The sequence below is a fragment of the Heteronotia binoei genome, chromosome 2 (genome assembly GCF_032191835.1).
Source record: "Heteronotia binoei isolate CCM8104 ecotype False Entrance Well chromosome 2, APGP_CSIRO_Hbin_v1, whole genome shotgun sequence".
Classification (NCBI taxonomy): Eukaryota; Metazoa; Chordata; class Lepidosauria; order Squamata; family Gekkonidae; genus Heteronotia; species Heteronotia binoei.
This window is the reverse complement of record NC_083224.1, coordinates 185,783,418-185,801,573: the sequence shown is the minus strand read 5'-3', so window position 1 is coordinate 185,801,573 and position 18,156 is coordinate 185,783,418. Positions and strand designations below refer to the sequence as shown.

The 18,156-nt window shown below is 44.1% G+C and overlaps 1 protein-coding gene across 2 annotated transcripts in view; it reads left to right on the top strand.

Annotated features, from left to right (window-relative positions):
- The window catches only part of LOC132567049 (monoacylglycerol/Diacylglycerol O-acyltransferase-like), a 51,680-nt gene extending 42,730 nt beyond the window's left edge, over positions 1 to 8,950 (top strand). For both annotated transcript variants that reach the window (XM_060232643.1, XM_060232645.1), the window contains exons 5-7: positions 3,539 to 3,599; positions 4,572 to 4,711; positions 7,601 to 8,950. In XM_060232643.1, the coding sequence (XP_060088626.1) occupies positions 3,539 to 3,599; positions 4,572 to 4,711; positions 7,601 to 7,705 (306 nt within the window). In that variant the 3' untranslated portion in view covers positions 7,706 to 8,950. The remainder of the gene's footprint in view (positions 1 to 3,538; positions 3,600 to 4,571; positions 4,712 to 7,600) is intronic.
- The last annotated feature ends 9,206 nt before the right edge of the window (positions 8,951 to 18,156 follow it).

The window sequence follows — 18,156 nt, the reverse complement described above, 5'->3', positions numbered from 1 at the left end:
CGAAAATGACACCAGATCCCCTGCAAGTCAGGAGCATGGAATTCCCTAGTTTGGCCTTTAGACCAGGGGTGTCGAACTCATTTGTTATGAGGGCCAGATCTGACATAAATGAGACCTTGTCAGGCAGGACCATGTGTGTCATAAACTGTAATGCCAGGTAGTGTTCTTTATAAAGGACACAGACCAACGCAATTAAAGAGTTTGTATATCTCCTGTGTGATCGAGGGAACTGGCCAAAGGACACTCTGGCTGTTTCCCTGCCTCCCCAAGGAATGAGGAGGGGAGGAGCCAATAGAAGGAAAATAAGGCTTGGCTCAGTAGCTCTGTTGTGCGATTGAGAGCCTGGAAAAGCAAGCTCCCCCTCCTCTCTGTCCTCCCCAAGGGAAGAGCTCAGCCAATGGAGAAAATAGAGGCTTGCCTCTGTAGCTCCTGTGTGATTGAGCAAGTCTGGGAAAGCAAGCTGTTATGCAGAAGGAAGCAAGAGAGAGAGGGAGAAGGAAGCAGATGACAGCCATTTGCTTGGGGGCCTGATAGGAGGCCTCCGGGGGCCTAATTTGGCCCCTGAGCTGCACGTTTGACACCTCTGCTTTAGACAATCACAGTGCAGACGCATACGAACGTCTACACATCAGTCACTCTGAAGGTGGTTAATAGTGTATAATGCTCAGCGTTATGCAGTTTGGAACAAACAGGGAGGGGTTGTCACTCAGTGGCACAGCATCTGCTCAGTTGGCAGAAGGCTCCAAGCTCAGTTCCGAACATCTCTGTTTACAAGATCTGGCAGTAGGTGAGAGGAAACACCTCTAGCTGAGACCCTGGAGAGCTGCTGCCAGTCTGAGTAGACAGTACGGACCCTGATGGGCCAGTGGTCCATCACTGGCAACATGCTTTGCTCAAACAGCTGTGCTCTACCCTCCCACACATGGTTAACCCTCCCAGCGTTAAAAGAACCACGTCTGTCTTCTAAGTTTAGTTGGAAACTAGGGGGGGCTTTCACAGCTTGCGCCATCCCGAGCCCCTTTGTGCTCTACTGAGGTTGAAAGCTTGGCCATTTTAATGTGATTTGCCTGCAGCTGCAAGCGGAAGAGTGGGGAATCAAAACCCATCCGCGCACTTAACAACTACACCAAACATTTCCCAAGGCAGAATATTATCTCTCTAGGAAAACCACTGTGTGTGAAGTGGCTGCTACAAAACTTAATTCCAGTGCATGGTTTGAGGCAAGGGTTAAACTTCAGTTTGTGTTTTGGAACCCACGATGCAACCCTAGAAACAGTATCTTCCACACCATACAGTAATTGGTAGTTTTTCTTTACCGTATATGCATTTTGATTAAGAACCAATTTAAACATGGCCTAACAGAGTTGCCAGGTGCCGACGATGCACTGGTAGGGGATGGGAAAGGAGTATTCCGGAATGGGGCAGGGCTCTGCGCGACGTCCCCAATGTGATGCCATCGCAAATACTCTGGTTTTGGAGGGAAACTCTATAGCAAAGTTGGCATCCAACCACAGAAAACCAGAGCATCACCACATGTCCCTGACATGATGATGTCACACAGCAACGTTGCTGTTTGGGGGTGGGGGTTTCCCCACCTGCCGGCTGGCCAGCAGAGAACAGAAGCCCCCAAAACTTGTGGTTCCCCTGCTGGGAACTGGATGGCAACTCTATATCTTAATGGTTACTAGAACGAGTTTGTTACAGTCTTGGGGTGGTGGTGGTGAAGGCGTAATGGAGGAGAGGGTGGCCAAAGGATGCGATGTTAACTTCCATGTATACTTCAAACTGCCACTTCCTTGGGACTCATAGTGGGGACAGCTGTGTCTTTTGTCCAGTGTTTATTGATTTCTTAAAAGAATCTGGTTGGCCACTGTTGAAAATGGAATTCTGTTCCATGGCCGTAGTTCACCTTGGGTGTCGAAAAACCTTGGGCTGGCTGTGGTTGGGTCACCACTGCACCGAGTAATTTTGGAGTTATGGTTCACCGCACCCAAAAAGATTAGGAACTGCTGCTGTATATTTGTGTAATTTTGTAATTTTCTGTTTACTCACACATAAATATATAGCTACCAATATAGGATACGCCTCTTGCATCTGAAGAAGTGGGCCCTATTTCACAAAAACGTAATATTGCGATAGATCTTCAGTAAGCAAATCCTGTGGCAGGGTAAAATGTTTGTGAGTCACTGCTCCCTTCTTTAGATAGTGAGCAGTGACTCACGAGCACTCATGTCCTGCCACAAGTTTTGTTAGTCTGTGAAGTGTTTCTGGACTCTTGCTGTTTTCTACCGCTGCAGACAAATTATCTTGATCTGGCTGCAAAATGTGTTATATGAAGGTGCTGGATGAGAATGGCCCAGATCACCGGGCCTGATCATGCTGACTTCCCCCCCTTAAGATTATGTCATTTGTCATATAATGTGAAGCAGCAAAGTAACATCCTTGAAGGAGGTTAAATGTACCACCAATACCATGATGGTGATGATAGTAACCTACTGCCAGTGGCGGACTGGGTCTAAAAATATTGGTTGCCAGGAGACATAGGGGGCCCACCCACAGCTATAAGGCTATCATTTAATTTTTGTAAGAAATAAATTTAAAAAAAAATAAGTGGAAAAAAGGTACAATTAATGCTTTTGCGAAATAAATGTATCTATTTTAGTAATTACAGTGTACATATAGCAGTTTGGTGTAGTGGTTAAGTGTGCGGACTCTTATCTGGGAGAACCGGGTTTGATTCCCCACTTCTCCACTTGCACCTGCTAGCATGGCCTTGGGTCAGCCATAGCTCTGGCAGAGGTTGTCCTTGAAAGGGCAGCTGCTGTGAGAGCCCTCTCCAGCCCCACCCACCTCACAGGGTGTCTGTTGTGGGGGAGGAAGGTAAAGGAGATTGTGAGCCGCTCTGAGACTCTTCGGAGTGGAGGGCGGGATATAAATCCAATATCATCATCTTCTTCTTCATACATATTACTGGCATTATACAGTAGATACTAAATGTCAATACAGACTGCATTTTCTCCAGGGGAGCTGATCTCTGCCAGCTGGAGATCAGTTGTAAAAGCGGGAGATCCCCAGGCCGTACCTGGAGGCTGGCAACCCTAATACAAGGTGATGTCAATACAACGTAAATTTTAGTTGCATTACAGTAATAATACTGGAACTTCTGTTATATTTTCAAGCTACTAAAAGGTCATTAATATTTTTAACATATTGTCTGTTTAAAGGGGCCCACTTGCCATCGGGCAGGCTGACACCCTGGCCAGTCCACCACTGCCTGCTGCCTGAACAGTGTTAAACACCTACCTTAATTCAACAGCTTCTCTTGCAAGCAAAGACCAAAAGCTGCTGTGACCTCCTTTTAAAAATACAAATATAAATCAAATGTGCAAATATAATTTGTTTTGCAGATATCGGGGTGGATCCTGCCACTCGTCCAAACACTCTGCTGAGCAAAGTCTGTCTGTTTATTTAAATATTCATACCTGACCTTAAACAAATGGCCATTTTTTTTCCCTAATGGAAGTTCTCCCTCTTTCAGCCCATCATTCCAATGTTCACACAAAACGTTCGGGAAGGAATCCGATCGCTTGGTGGAATAAGTAAGCAACTTCACTTTTTCCATATTATTGTTTTTTTATTGTTTTTTTTTTACATTAGTGCTTCTGTCTGAGAGCTTTTGTGTAGTCTTTGGTATGGTATTGTTTATTTTGATATTTTTCAGGAAAAAATTAGAAAATCATTTAGTAAATTTATATGCCACCTCTCTAAAAACTTGCTTGAGGTTGGCTTACAACGGGACATATGATAAAATTATTTCAAAAGCATAAAAAGCATTAAAAATAACAACCATTTTAAAAGCCCAACATTTCAAAAACCATCTGTGCTGTAGTTAATTTCTCCCTGATTGTAATCCTAACAGTGCAGTCCTATGCAAAGCTAGTCCAATCCGGAGGCCCCAGTCTGGTTGGGCCTGCAGGCATCTTTGGAATTTTGGCACAGTCACAAAATGGCTGCCACAGGAGGCAGAAGTAGCTACTCAGTGGCTGCCACAGAAGGTGGAGCCAGCCCTACAGGGGCTCCTGCAGCTTACTTTCAGTCACACACTTTAGTGCTTTTAAAAATCTTCACAGCAAGTCAGAAGCCTTGTTGGGCAAAAGCCCCACCTGTCCCCATCCACTTTCTAAAAACACTAAGTGGGCAACAGGAAAGGTGTCAGTGGTGCCCTGGTGCCACTGCTCCAAGCAATCTAACCCCGCTGATATCTGCTTGAGTCACTCTGCAGAGAATTACACTGCAGAAGAGGCATTACTTCTGTTGACCAATCTTTTGCTTAGTACATGTTACTGAGTCAGAGTCAACAAAGCCATTTCTGATTCTTGATGATACCATCTTTGGTTTCAAAACCTCCTGCTTCTTAAAGCTACGATTTAGAAAGCAGCCACGTGCTCCTTCCATGACATCTTTTGTGGCTTCAATACTTAGCCTCGGAAGAGAGCATTGTACAAGTTGTTCTATTTGTTTTCCTCTTAATGTTCCCCTTTTTGTTTTTCTGTTGTTTTTTTTAAACAAAGAATTCTTTAGGTTGGTGTATGAATATCTCCGTTTGCCCCTCGTCCCGCTTTATGGGAACTTTCCTGTCAAACTGCGTACCTTTCTTGGGGAACCTATTCCATATCAGCCCAAAGTAACTGCTGAGGAACTGGCAGAACAGGTAAGCTTTTATCTTCCTGATCTTTAAAGAGTACTGTCAAGATGGCAGCTGCTACCTTTGTTCGTTGTCTTTTTGGTGACATGCCAAAGTCTGTCAGTAGAAATGCAAGAACACTCTCAGGCTTTTGCTGGGCTTAATCTTGCGAGAATTTACTTGGTTCCCCATTTGGCTTTCCTCATAATGTCAAAATCAAATCAGTCAAGTTTATTGGTATGCAACCAGCACAATCTCTATGTTATAGCATTGTGGGTACCATCTTAGTACAAAGGTTTAAAAAGTTTGATTGACTTATCTGCAGTGTTTCCATTAAGAACATTAAAAGCACAATCCTTAAACCACTTGTTTGGAGCCTAAACCTCAAGAAATCTCTTTCTTCTAAATGACATCTCGACTAACTTTGCAAATTTTATGAGCTAGAGTTAAAAATTTAGCACAGTTCAATATGAACTGCGGATTAGGGTCAAATAGTAATTTCTGGCTTACTTACATGTCTGAAAACCCCTGAAACCTTTAATATCGAACAGATGGTCTTTTCTGTATCTTCATAATATTAACAGTGTAATAATATATGTTCAGTTGATTCTATATTCCCCGAACCCCAAGGGCAGAACCCTCGTAATGTCAGCTCTGTGTATTGGTGGCACTCCCCTGTGTTACACCGTATTCTAACAGCCAAACAGAGCCTTCAGTTTGGCCTCATCCCCATTCATGCTCTTCCTCTCCACATGAAGGAGATTTCCTCCTCATAGATTTCCACTAGAGGCCTCATCGTGTAGTTGCAGATAGGGTTGCCAGGCCCCCTGGAGTAGGCAGGGGTCCCCCTCTACCAATCATTGGACTGGGGGGTAGATTTACCAGGAGAGAGAGGGAGGCTCAGTGACGTCATTTCACATGGGCGACATCCAGGCAACACTCTGGTATTTGGGCAAAAAACTCTATGGTAGAAGTCATTTTCATCAGAGAGTTTTTGCCCAAATACCAGAGCGTCACCATGTTGGCACATGGCAGGGATTTATCAGGAGGAAGGTCTAAGCAACATTGACATTGAAGGCCTAAGCAGCACTGACAATGCTGCTTGGGCCTTCCTCTTGATAAATCCCTGCCATCCCTCACTGGTTGGCAGGAAGGACCTGGCAACCTTAGCTGCGGACAGTCATTCTATTCTTTTCTATTCCTCGTTGCTCTGGACCTCGTACAATGCAATTTCAGCTGTGATTCTCCGTGTTTCTAAATCTGAACCCGATAGGAATGACTGTATTTTGTCCTTTGATGGTTTTTGATGGCATCCTTTACTTACACCCAAATCTCCTCGCCTCCCTTCCTCAGAAAAGCTTCCATGCGAGTTCTAAAATGTGTTGCTATCATCTTGTAAATGAATGATACAACTTGAGAGACAGTTGGTGTAGTGGTTAAGAGTGGCAGACTAATCTGGAGAACCAGATTTGATTCTTCACTTCTCCACATGCAGCTGCCTTAGCCTTGGGTCAGTCACAGTTCTCTCAAGAGCAGTTCTCTCTCGGCCCCACCTACCTCACATGGTGTCTGTTGTGGGGAGAGGAAGAGGAGGAGACTAAGCTGTTCGGAGACTCTGAGAGGGTATAAATCCAGACTCCTCCTCCTCCTCTTCTTCTTTCTCTTCCTTTTCCCACAAATCTCTTTCATTCAAACAGGGCACTTTTTCATGACAAACTGAGTAAAATTTAGCATCAAGTTAACCGGGGTGTAAGTCTGTGACCCAGATTTTCCATTTGGGTATAAGTGATTTCTAGTAAAACAATCCCACTACATATAAAACATGACATGCAACCAGACAAAATTCATCATGTTTTTGGTCAATAGAGATACTATTTTCATTTAAAAAATAAATAAAATTGGTTAAAAGGTATTGTGGGGGTTTCATTTGTTTGCCTCTAGTATACCATGCAGTCTCATTGGCCAAATAACGTTTCAACATTCTCCATGATTTCAAAAGTTAGATTCATGTTTGGCATGAAAATGTTCTCCCAGAAATGCGTATTCCAAGCCCCCTAGTTGAGACAGCAGTGTTTGAGGAGAGAAAAGGGCCTCATCATGAGGTAAAAAGCATGTGATGATGAAGAAGAAAACTGTAGATTTATATCCCGCACTTCTCTCTGAATCAGAGACCCACAGCGGCTCACAATCTCCTATATCTTCTCCCCCCACAACAGACACCCTGTGAGGTGGGTGGGGCTGAGTGGGGTCTCACAGCAGCTGCCCTTTCAAGGACAACCTCTATGAGAGCTATGACTGACTCAAGGCCATTCCAGCAGCTGCAAGTGGAGGAGTGGGGAATCAAACCCGGTTCTTCCAGATAAAAGCCCCGCACACTTAACCATTACATTAAACTGGCTCTCTTAGCGAAACACAAATTGTTTCTTAGCGATTTATCATCCATCAGGTTGCTTCCAGCTTATGGCGACCCTATGAATTAAATGCTGTCAGGTTGCTTCCAACTTATATGGCGACCTTACAAATTAATGTTCTCCCAAACGACTGATTGTTAAGAGCCTTTCTCAGATCTTGCAAAACAGAAGGCTGTGGCTTCGTTTGAGTCTATTAATCTCATGTCGAGTCTATTAATCTCTTTCCCTGCTGCCTTCAACTTTTCCTAGCATGATTGTCTTTTCCAGTGACTCTTTTTGTCTTAAAATATCTTCATTGAATCTTCAGAATTAAAATAGTTGTTATCTGCAGTAACGTCGCAGTGGTGAAATAGTGAAATCCAGCCTTTAATGTTTTAGTTTTCTTTGGAGTTATGTTACATTAAAAATGACAAAAAAGTGGTTATAATGTTTTTCAATGAACTATGAATTTTAAATCTTTAAATATTAATTTCTCTTCCCCCACTCTTCTTTTTCATCCTTACAGGCAAAGAGTGGGATCCAGACTTTAATAAACAAACATCAGAAATTGCCTGGGAATGTTTTCAGAGCTCTAATGGAACGGTTTACAATACAGAAAAAAGAAGACTAGTGCGGTCTGGGAATCTGGGAATGATAAATAGTTGTAAAGTATTTTAAAATCATGTTTTTAACACCCATCTCAAATGTGATATTTGAGAAGGTTCTTTCTTACTGTATTGTTTGTTTTCTGTTTGTACAGTTTTACAGAGAAGCTGACGTTTCTTACTTCCACAGATGATCACTGTTAAATCTGGAGCTTAAGCTTTACAGATAGATTTTTTCTTAAAGTGCAGTTTTTTCATGTAGTAAGTTATGTAAAGGCTTCGTCAGAATGAGTGGAACAGGCACCATTTCCACCCTAACTTTATCACTTGCAAAGCAAATGATTTGGGGGATTAAATTTAACGATAGTCATTGTGACGTAGGAGATAAAGAGTTGCATTTGGATCGGGGAGACCCAGGCTCAAATCTTCACTTGTAGCAAAACGGTGATCTCAGACCAGGCACTCTCTTGGAAAATATCTTTTTTTTAAAAAAAGGAAAATAAAGATTTTATTTATAAATCTACCTTCTATTCTCTAGGGTTGCCAGGTCTGACTCAAGAAATATCTGGAGACTTTGGGGGTGGAGCCAGGAGACTTTGGGGGTGGAGCCAATAGCAAGCATGATTGATCTTCAAAGGGAGTTCTGGCCATTACATTTAAAGGGACCGCACACTTTTTAAATGCCTTCCATCCATTGGAAATAATGGAGGATGGGGGCATCTTCTTTTGGGGCTCATAGAATTGGGCCCCCTAGTTCAATTTTTTTGAAACTTGGATGGTTTTTTGAGGAGAGGTGCTCGATGCAATGCTGAAAATTTGGTGATTCTACCTCAAAAAACAGCCCTCCCCAGAACCCCAGGTACCCATGGATCAATTCTCCATTATAGCCTATGGAAACCAGTCCCCATAGGATATAATGCCCAGTGAACATTTCCTCCCCCACCCCCACTTTCTGATAACCCTGAAGAAGGGGGAAGGCTGCCCAGCTAGGGGATCCCCTGCCCCCAACTGGGGATTAGCATCGCTAACACCTACCGCACAGGTTTGTTGTGAGGATAAAAAGTAGATGGGGAGAATCAAGTATGCCCCCCCCCGAGCTCCTCGGAAGAAGGTAGAAATAGGATAGAAATGCACTAAATAAATACATAATTATTTTATTTAAGTGAATATTTTCCCTTTTCTGGTGTTATCTGCTATAGGAATGCTCCGATCCAGTTATTTGTTACATGTGAAATTAAGGTACTACTATTAAACTAAGCATACCTCAAAAAGGCCTTGTTGTACACTAGATTTTTACCATATCTGAGGGAATGATTTTAAGTATGCCTACCATTGATCTTGTGTCATCTGCCCTGGAAACAACTGAAAATCGATTCCGTTACAGTTGTTTTGAAAGCCAGTGCCTCAAAAGCACGTGATTGGAACCTGATGAATTCCCATCACGTGTGTACACCTCCCTCTACCTTGCTCTCTTGGTGCATGCCTCCCTTTACTCTGTCTGGACCCTGCTCTCCCCCCACCCCCTTAAAGGTAGTTCCCTATGCAAGCACCAGATCGTTACCAACTCACTGGGTGACATCGCATCAGGACATTTTCTTGGCAGACTTTTACGGGGTGGTTTGCCATTGCCTTCCCCAGTCATCTACGCTTTACCCCCAGCAAGCTGGGTACTCATTTTACCGACCTCAGAAGGATGGAAGGCTGAGTCAACCTTGAGCCTGCTACCTGAACCCAGCTTCCGCTGGGATTGAACTCAGGTTGTGAGCAGAGTTTGGACTGTAGTACTGCTGCTTTACCACTCTGCACCACGGGGCTCATTCCCCACCCCCACGCACATGTACAGAAATGGCTAATTCTTCCACGAAGACAGGAAAGCATCCTTTTCCTGGGGATATTCCCTCTCCTCCAGTGAGGCCAGGTGGTGACCAGCTCCTAACTTCCTCAGTCTCCTGGATCGCCACTGCTTCATGGTTGGAAAACTGGGCTGTACACTAGCTCCAAAAAGATCTTGCTCAACATTTTAGATGTTCGTTTCATTTATTTCCCTTTCTTTTCCATCTTGGATGAGCCACAACAAGGAGAGGGTTTCCATGTCAACTTGGACTGCTTCCGGAAATGGGTGTTACTAATATGGCAGTGCCCTGTGCACTAGGACCACGTGGACAACCGATGGCACATTCGACTCTCTGCATAGAATTATGCCTGCCCCAAAGCATTTTTTGTGCAATCAAGCAGCCTTGAGTGTTGGTTGACAGGTCAACTAGTATTTCCTAGAGTTTGTATTCAAGGCTCCCCTACAATCAATCTTTGCTTCATAGTTGTAAATTTTAGAGGTTTTTTTTGAACCTTGAGACTTATCTGCCAAGAAAAGAGCAGGTTTGCTCCACTGAGAGACGGAAGCTTCCCTACTGTGATTTTCCCCTCAACAGCTACCTTTAATTATTTTGATTGTTGTTGAAGGTGCAACGAAGGCATGCATACACTGCTCTAAATGTGGAGTGATTTTCTATATTTACATTCTTCTTTAACATTCCAGAACACAGCGACCATGTATATTTGCACTTAACGCTCCATATTTACGTATTTTGCTTATCTTGTGTCCTGCAGTATTGGCCAGATTCCTAAACAAATGGCATACTGCATGATTTGAAGTTATTTTAGTGAAGGACCTGTAGGCTAAGGTGTCAGTCTAAGGCAGGGGTGGCCAAACTTGTTTAATATAAGAGCCACACAGAATAAATGTCAGGTTTGAGAGCTGTAAAACACAAATATTACACATATGTTTTAATTAAAAGTCTTAATACATTCTTTGCACAGAAAAGATAAAATACATATGTATGCACTTTACAAGGCAACCATGCTATAAGGGGACTTTTTCAAAAAGCTGGGAATAACAGACCCCCTAAGACCTGCATAAGGAAAGATTAGATGTTTTTGGCACCAGTAAGAGAAGGAAACACACACGTACCATATAAATCACTGACCACTTTTTGTATTATTATGCATCTCTCTTTGCCTTGACATCAAGGTTAGTAAATAAAGTTCGTAGAAGAGCTATGAAAGTAAGGGGAAACCCTGCACTGCCCTCTTTAATTCCATCCCTTCTTCCAGTGGCTCCCTCAGCTCTTGCAATCTCTTTCTCTGCTCTAGGTCTCCAGGCAACCTCAGTGGTGGTGGAGAAGAGCTTTCAAGCCTGCCTATATCCCCCTGCTTCCCCACTTCACACATGGTGGAAATAGTCACCTACCTATGGATCAGCTATCAGAGGCTGACTGAGGTCAATTACTCGAGAGTAAACCTGCATTAAGTTCTCCCTTGATCTCCAGGAGCCACACAATATGTGTGAAAGAGCCGTATGTAGCTCCCGAGCCATAGTTTGGCCACCCCCAGGGAAATCACAGAATCATAGAGTTGGAAGGGACCTCCAGGGTCAGCTAGTCAAACCCCCAGCATAATGCAGGAAACTCACAAATACCTCTTCCTAAATTCACAGGATTGCTGTGAATTCATTGCTGTCAGATGGCCATCTAGCCTCTGTTTAAAAACCTCCAAGAAAGGGAGATGGTATTATAACACTGATGGTATATCACTTCAGTTATTTCCAGCTAGATTCCTGTGCGGTGTCTTACCTCCAGCAATGCAGAATCCCATCCCCCTTCTCCCACCCCATTCCATACCCACACCTTGATTATTCCTCAGGATCACATACCTCAAGAGACATTCTTTATATATATATATATATATTTATTATTATTATTATTATTCATTATCCATTTCTCTACATGCTTTCTGGTATCCATTTTACATTTTCCCCCCCAACCCACCCCCCTTAGTCTATACATCCTCTTCTTCCAGCCAGGGACAAAGGACTTGAAGCTTCCACTGAATGTCCACTCTCCTTTCTTCCTTCGCCCATTTCAGGTAGGTCCGCCACTTTTCTTTAATTCTTGATCTTCTTTCCTCCCATGATTCTTCTTGCGACATTATAGCAGCTATATCTGACTGGATAAAATCAAAGAGATAGTTATGCCAAGTTCTTTCCTTCCATTTACTTTTATCCTTCCACCTGCCCATACGCTCCTCTCTTAGTTATCAATCTCATATCAACACGACTGTTTGGCTTACCAAAAAAGGAAGCACATATCTGCAACTGATTGCCTGGTTACTCACCACAAGCAACCAGATAAAAACATCCAAGTTTCCTTTTGGAGACTGAAGCTTATTACTGATCGCTGATATCAATGCTTTTAGTAAATCTTGATTATTCTTCCCTATTGTCTCATTCCCTAATATACTCATCTGCATTAATTCAAAGTTAATTCTCGGCTCTACCTGAAAGAATTTCTTTATCATTCCCACTACCATTTCCCATAATTTCTTGGCCTCAGGGCACTCCCACCACATGTGGGTGTACCATCCCTTCTCTTTCTTACAGTGCCAACACTTAGGGCTCAACCCAGGAAACATATTGGCTAAAGTAGCCAGAGTTCTATACCATCCTATACCGCAAGAGACATTCAAAGGCGATTTGCCATCTCCTACCTCCATCTCCCAACCCCAGGATTCTTTGGTCATCTCTCATCCAAATAGTAGCCAAGGCCGACACTGCTTAGCTTCCAAGATCTGACAAGTTCGGGCTAGCCTGGGGAATCCGGGTCAGGGCACGGTTAATATTAGGTGTGTCGAAATAACTCTCCCAAATGCTTAAAAAGCACCCCTCCTTTTTTTCCCCAATTGCCATCTGGAATATATTCGATAACTGAATGGTGCTTTCCCTTTCCCCCTGAAACGGCACTTCGACTGGGTTACAAACTTCGCGAAACGAGCCCAATCTGTATTCTTGTGGTACTGAGCGAGTTAGTCCTGGCTATGTGAAGCTCGTTTGTTACAGAAGTGTGATTTTTGCTGTTAATAGCAATCTTTCTTTTAAAAAACAAAATGAAACAGGTCAAGAACTGCAGTATAGATATGCCTGTGCTGAGGGTTGTATGTAATAATGCTATGTTGCCAGGTTCTTTTCAGGGAACCCTTAGTCTAAGGGAGTGTCCCTGAAAGTAAAGTATCTTTCTCCCTTCCTTCCTTCAGGGTTTTGTGGTTGTGATGGGATCATGCTGTATAAGTATGTTTCGTCTACTTGAAACTGGCAGTAAGCCTATTTGAGAGCCAGTTTGGTGTAGTGGTTAAGTGCGTGGACTCTTATCTGGGAGAACCGGGTTTGATTCCCCACTCCTGCAGCTGCTGGAATGGCCTTGGGTTAGCCATAGCTCTCGCAGGGGTTGTCCTTAAAAGGGCAGCTGCTGTGAGAGCCCTCTCAGCCCCACCTACATCACAGGGTGTCTGTTGTGGGGGGAGAAGATACAGGAGATTGTAAGCCGCTCTGAGTCTCTGATTCAGAGAGAAGGGCGGGGTATAAATCTGCAGTTCTTCTTAAATACCCCTTAAAAATTGAAGCATAGTCTGTAGATTCTAGTTGATTTATGAGCTATCATATTAATGATAATCTTTTTAAAAAAATAATGCAACTGCTCACCAATTGGAGGCATGAAGAGAAGTACGTTCAGAAGTTTTTTTGGGTGGCGCTGTAAGGCCATTTTATCGGTTTATCAGCGCTGTAAGGCCATTTTATCAGTTTTTTGGGTATCGCTGTAAGGCCATTTTATTGAGGGCTTTTATGAGGTTTAAGATTTTCTTGGAGAGGAGGATAAATAAGGTTGTACTGTATTTTGTCTGCTTTTAATGTTGGAAATAGTTAGCTGCCTTGAGCCCACAAGGCGGTATATAAATTATTTAAATAAGTGAATAATAAATATGTGTTAAAGTTTGCTTCTGCATACCTGTGGGATGGAACCAAGCATACTATCATCACCACCTATTCCTTTGTGTTTCTTCTTAAAATATTGACAGGAGAGTATGTAAACAAAAGTTGCACTATCCTTGGGCAGGAATCAACGGCTCCCTTCTGCCAGGGCGGATCCAGTGGATCCCACCATTCCCCCCCCCCCCCGCCACCTTCCATCAGTGGAAGATTTGGTTGAAGGAAGTAACTGGATCTTAACTTATTCTTTTTGGAGATTATTCAATACATTTCTCATCTATGCAAATTTCCCGTCTATTCTCTGTATATTTGTATGGTGTTCAGTTTAGATTTTTAAACTGTACAGAATAAAAGGTAGCTGGCAACTAAAAAAAAGATCTTCTGTGTTGTTGTTACTGTTATGTCTTTTATTTCTTCTTGAAGAGCTTAGATAACTGAGTTTGTAGAAGCTTTCGGGAGTCTTCAAATAGAGAAGCTGTGGGCAGGTGCCCATCCCATACAAGAAGTCTCATATAAATGTTAACCCACTTTAACAAATGTTCAGGACAATAATCTCTTAAGGTGTTGAATGACGATAACAACAACAAAACTTGTAGCACAAAAGCGGTATTCTGAACAAATACAAGATTAGAATATCTAAAACAGAGGTGGGGAACTTCCATCCCGAGGGCCGTATGCAGCCCTTGAGGTCACTTGGTGTGGCTCTCGGGGATTGCTGGACAGAACCGAGCCATGTGGCAGCCTCCCTGGGGCCTGGCTGGCCGGCCAGAATTGCTGCAGGGCCTGGAAAAGCTACTGCCACAGTTCAGTTTGCATTTGATTATCCCAGATGGTGTGACTTAATATGCTAATGTGGTCTAATATGCTACTGAGTTCCTGGTGGGCTTTTTCTACAAAAAAGCCCTGGACCTATGCATTTGCCTAGGGCAGCAGGCTGTGTGTGTGTGTGTGCGTGTGCCAGATTAGGCTCTCCCCACATGACTTCAAATAGAAAAACAATTATTTGCATTAATTTTGTTGGCCTGAATCATTCTCCCTCGGCAGAGCACTGTTTTTTAAGTTGATAATTTTTTATGGTCCGCGAGTGATGTCATAAATATCCATATGGCCCTTGGCAGAAAAAAGGTTCCCCACCCCTAATCTAAAATCTCAGTCATCTGAGATGCCTTTTATGTCTCTGGCATAGCTCTGGCAGAGGTTGTCCTTGAAAGGGCAGCTTCTGGGAGAGCTCTCTCAGCCCCACCCACCTCACAGCGTGTCTGTTGTGGAGGGGGCGGTAAAGGAGATTGTGACTGCTCTGAGATTCGGAGTGGAGGGTGGGATATAACTTCGATTTCTTCTTCGTGCCTGCTGTTTACACAATAAATTGTTCATGAATCCTTTCCAATGGTTTCTCAGTCCAAAAACAAAATAAACAAAAATATAAAACTAATACATAATTTATGCCTGTATTGGGTGGTGGTTGGGGAAATAGTACACTTGGGGTGCGGTCACACTCACCATTAAATCCATCTGCAACGCGCCTGTATTATAATCCGCAAAACCAATTTTCCGATCAGACAACAGCCAGGCTCCCGTTCTATCCCATGTGGGTCCCGTCGCTGGTCGATCAGATTGCTCTACCGGATCTCGTTTCATGAGACGTCAATCTGCAATAGCGCAGGCGCAGTGATGCCCGCTATCTGCAGCACGTTGCTTTTTAATGGGTCAGATCACTAAAGTTTTGCTAGTCCGTTGGCACTACTTTTCCAGCATGAGCACTACGCATGCAGAAAAGAACCCAGGAATTCAAATCAGTTCACATCTAGTTCACATCTACTTTCAAAAGTGATTTTTGTTTCCGGACATAAGAGCGGGTAAATGATTTATCGAGCCAACATTCGCTCGCTCATTCACTGGCGCAGTGATATCACTTGCAGGGGCTTTGGGAGGGAAGCGGTGGTGCGCTTCCGACGAGTCGCCAACGATGGAGCATTCAAACAGAAACTCCGCTCAGGAACCGTCAGAAGGATTTTGTTCCTGATTTAAAGCAGTATCAAATTAGTCCGCGCCCCAGTCGTCTCAACGCGGGACTCGAATGAGCTAACCACCATTCGCAGATGCTGACATTTGGACAACTGCTTAAAATCCGACATGCTTCCGGACTCCACTCATGCTCATAGCGGGATTTTATGAACATCTGACCTCACCCTTGGAATGCACTTAATCACAATTATTTCTGTCTTCTTTCCCTCCAGTATTAAGAGTTTATTTAAATATTTATATGCCATGTTTCTCCACACCATTGAGTAGAGTTGCCAACCTCCAGAACCTGGAGTCCAGGTAGGCCTGGAGTTACTGAATTACAACTGAATCACAATTACAGAAATTCTTTTCTCTGGAGAAAATGGCTGCTCTGGAGGATATATTCTATGGCATGAGACCCCCACTAAGGTCCCTCCCAGGCCCAGCGTTAGGGGTTCTGGTGCCCCAGGCCGAGCCCTGTGCCCCACCCCCTTCTGGACTCTTCTTGTACATGCAAAGCGTGTGCAGCCCGATGATGTAATCAGAAGTGATGTCATCAGTCTGCGTGCACTTCGCGCAAGCACTCAGCCTGGCCCTCTCCCGCTTCAAAGGGAGCCGGCAAAAGGCTGCATTCTTTTTTGTGAAGAAAGAAGGATGCAACCTCTTGCCGGCTCTCTTTGAAGTGGGAGAGGGGCAGGGCGGGGTGGGCCAAGCTGCGCATTCTCGAAGCAAGAACGTGCGGCGTGCCGTGGCCCAGCCACTCACTTAACATAAGAGCCACATAGAATAAATGTCATATTTTGAGAGCTGCAAGACATGGATGTCAGGTGTTTGAGAGCTGCAAGGCAGGTAGGCAGGCAAACAGATGGGTGAGGGAGAGGGAAGTGGTAAGAAAACAACTTTAATTTTAAATGCATTCTCCAAGCTGCCAGCTGGAGAAGTGATTAGAAACAAATGCCTTCTCCAAGTTGGCCAACAGGGTAGTGAGGGCTTTGAGAGCCACGCAATATGTACGAATGAGCCACATGTGGCTCCTGAGCCACAGTTTGGCCACCTTTGACCTAGATCATGGAATCTGGGGAGGAGAGGGACTTCAGCAGGGTACAATTGTCATAGCGAGGACCATGTCTGAAGTAGCCGTTTTCTCCAGGGGAACTGATCTCTCTTGTCTGGAGATCAGTTGTAATTTTGAGAGAGCTCCAGGCCACACCTGGTAGCCCTCACATAAATCCAGCCCTGATAAGGTTGCAGGTTAGTTTAAGGCCAGTAAAGATGGCTCTACTCTGCTACTGCTGCTGGTGGTGGCAAAACTGCAAGCCTTTCATTTGTTGCCTCCATCTCAGTCATGAAGCATTTCTCCAGGCTGTGTGCTGAAACCAGGAAAACAAGTCTCTGGCTATCCCAAAACAAAAGGCAGACACTGAGGGAGGAAACTGGAGCACGCCTGACACAGTAATCCTTAGCTGAGTTCATCAATGACTTCTGGGCAGATCCTGGGAAGGTGCTGCCACTCCCAGAAACCAATATTCAGATCCATGGCTTCTAATCTCATCAAGAAGTCTTTTTGCCACATCAGTCTCTGTTGCGATCGGTGTGCCCATTGCCTAATACAGGCACCTATGCCCATATTTGGAACTGCAACCTCCGTTCTGCTTCCCTTCTTACAGTGTCCATTCAGCCTGGCTGCCTTCTAGAGTTGCCAATCCCCAGGTAGGGCCTGGAGACCTGGAATTACAATTGATCTCCAGACTACAGAGATTAGTTCCCCCAGAGAAAATGGCTACTTTGGAGGATGGATTTCATAGCATTATACTGAAGCCCCTCCCCCAACCCCAAACCTCCAGGAATTTCCCAACCCAGAGTTGGAAACTATTCAGTGGGCTTTCTAATACCAATTACTGGGGCAGCTCAGTTTCCTATTTATTTATTTAAAACATTTTTAATGCCACCTTTCCATCCAATCAAGGGTCTACAAGTGAACATAGTTATTTAAAATATTTAAAGCAGGGGTGTCAAACATGCGGCCCAGGGGCTGAATCAGGCTCCTGGAGGGCTCCTATCAGGCCTCTGAGCAATTGGCTCTTGTCTGCTTCCTTCTCCCTCTCTCTTGCTTCCTTCTGCAGCACAGCTTGCTTTGCAAGGCTTGCTCAATCGCACAGGAGCTACAGAGCAAAACCTCAATTTTCTCCATTGGTTGAGGTTCCTCCCCTTTTGGGTCCCCTGGGGAGGGAGGGAAAGAGTCAGAGCTTCCTTAGCCCAGTTCCCTGGATCCCATGGGAGAAATATAAAGGAAGCACCTTTAAGACCAACAAGTGCTAATGTTTTAAGCATGTTTTATTTTAAGGGTTTTTTTTTTTTAAAAAAATAGTCATATTTGTATCCTTTTAAAAGTTTATATCTCTGCTACCTAATCTTAAGTATTTTGGTGGGGATTTTGGTGGACGATATCACTGTAGAAGCGGTGCCATGGTTGGATCACCTAGCCCTCAAGGCTCGTGTGGGTGCGACGCCCCAACCCTGTATGGGTGGCGAGCCTATTTTGGCTCGCCCGCGGAGTCTGATGGACCCGGAACGGTTCCAAATGGCTCTGCGGGATCCCTGGCCCTCTAAAGATTCCCTTGATGACCTGGTAGAGGCTTGGCACAACAGGCTATCCAG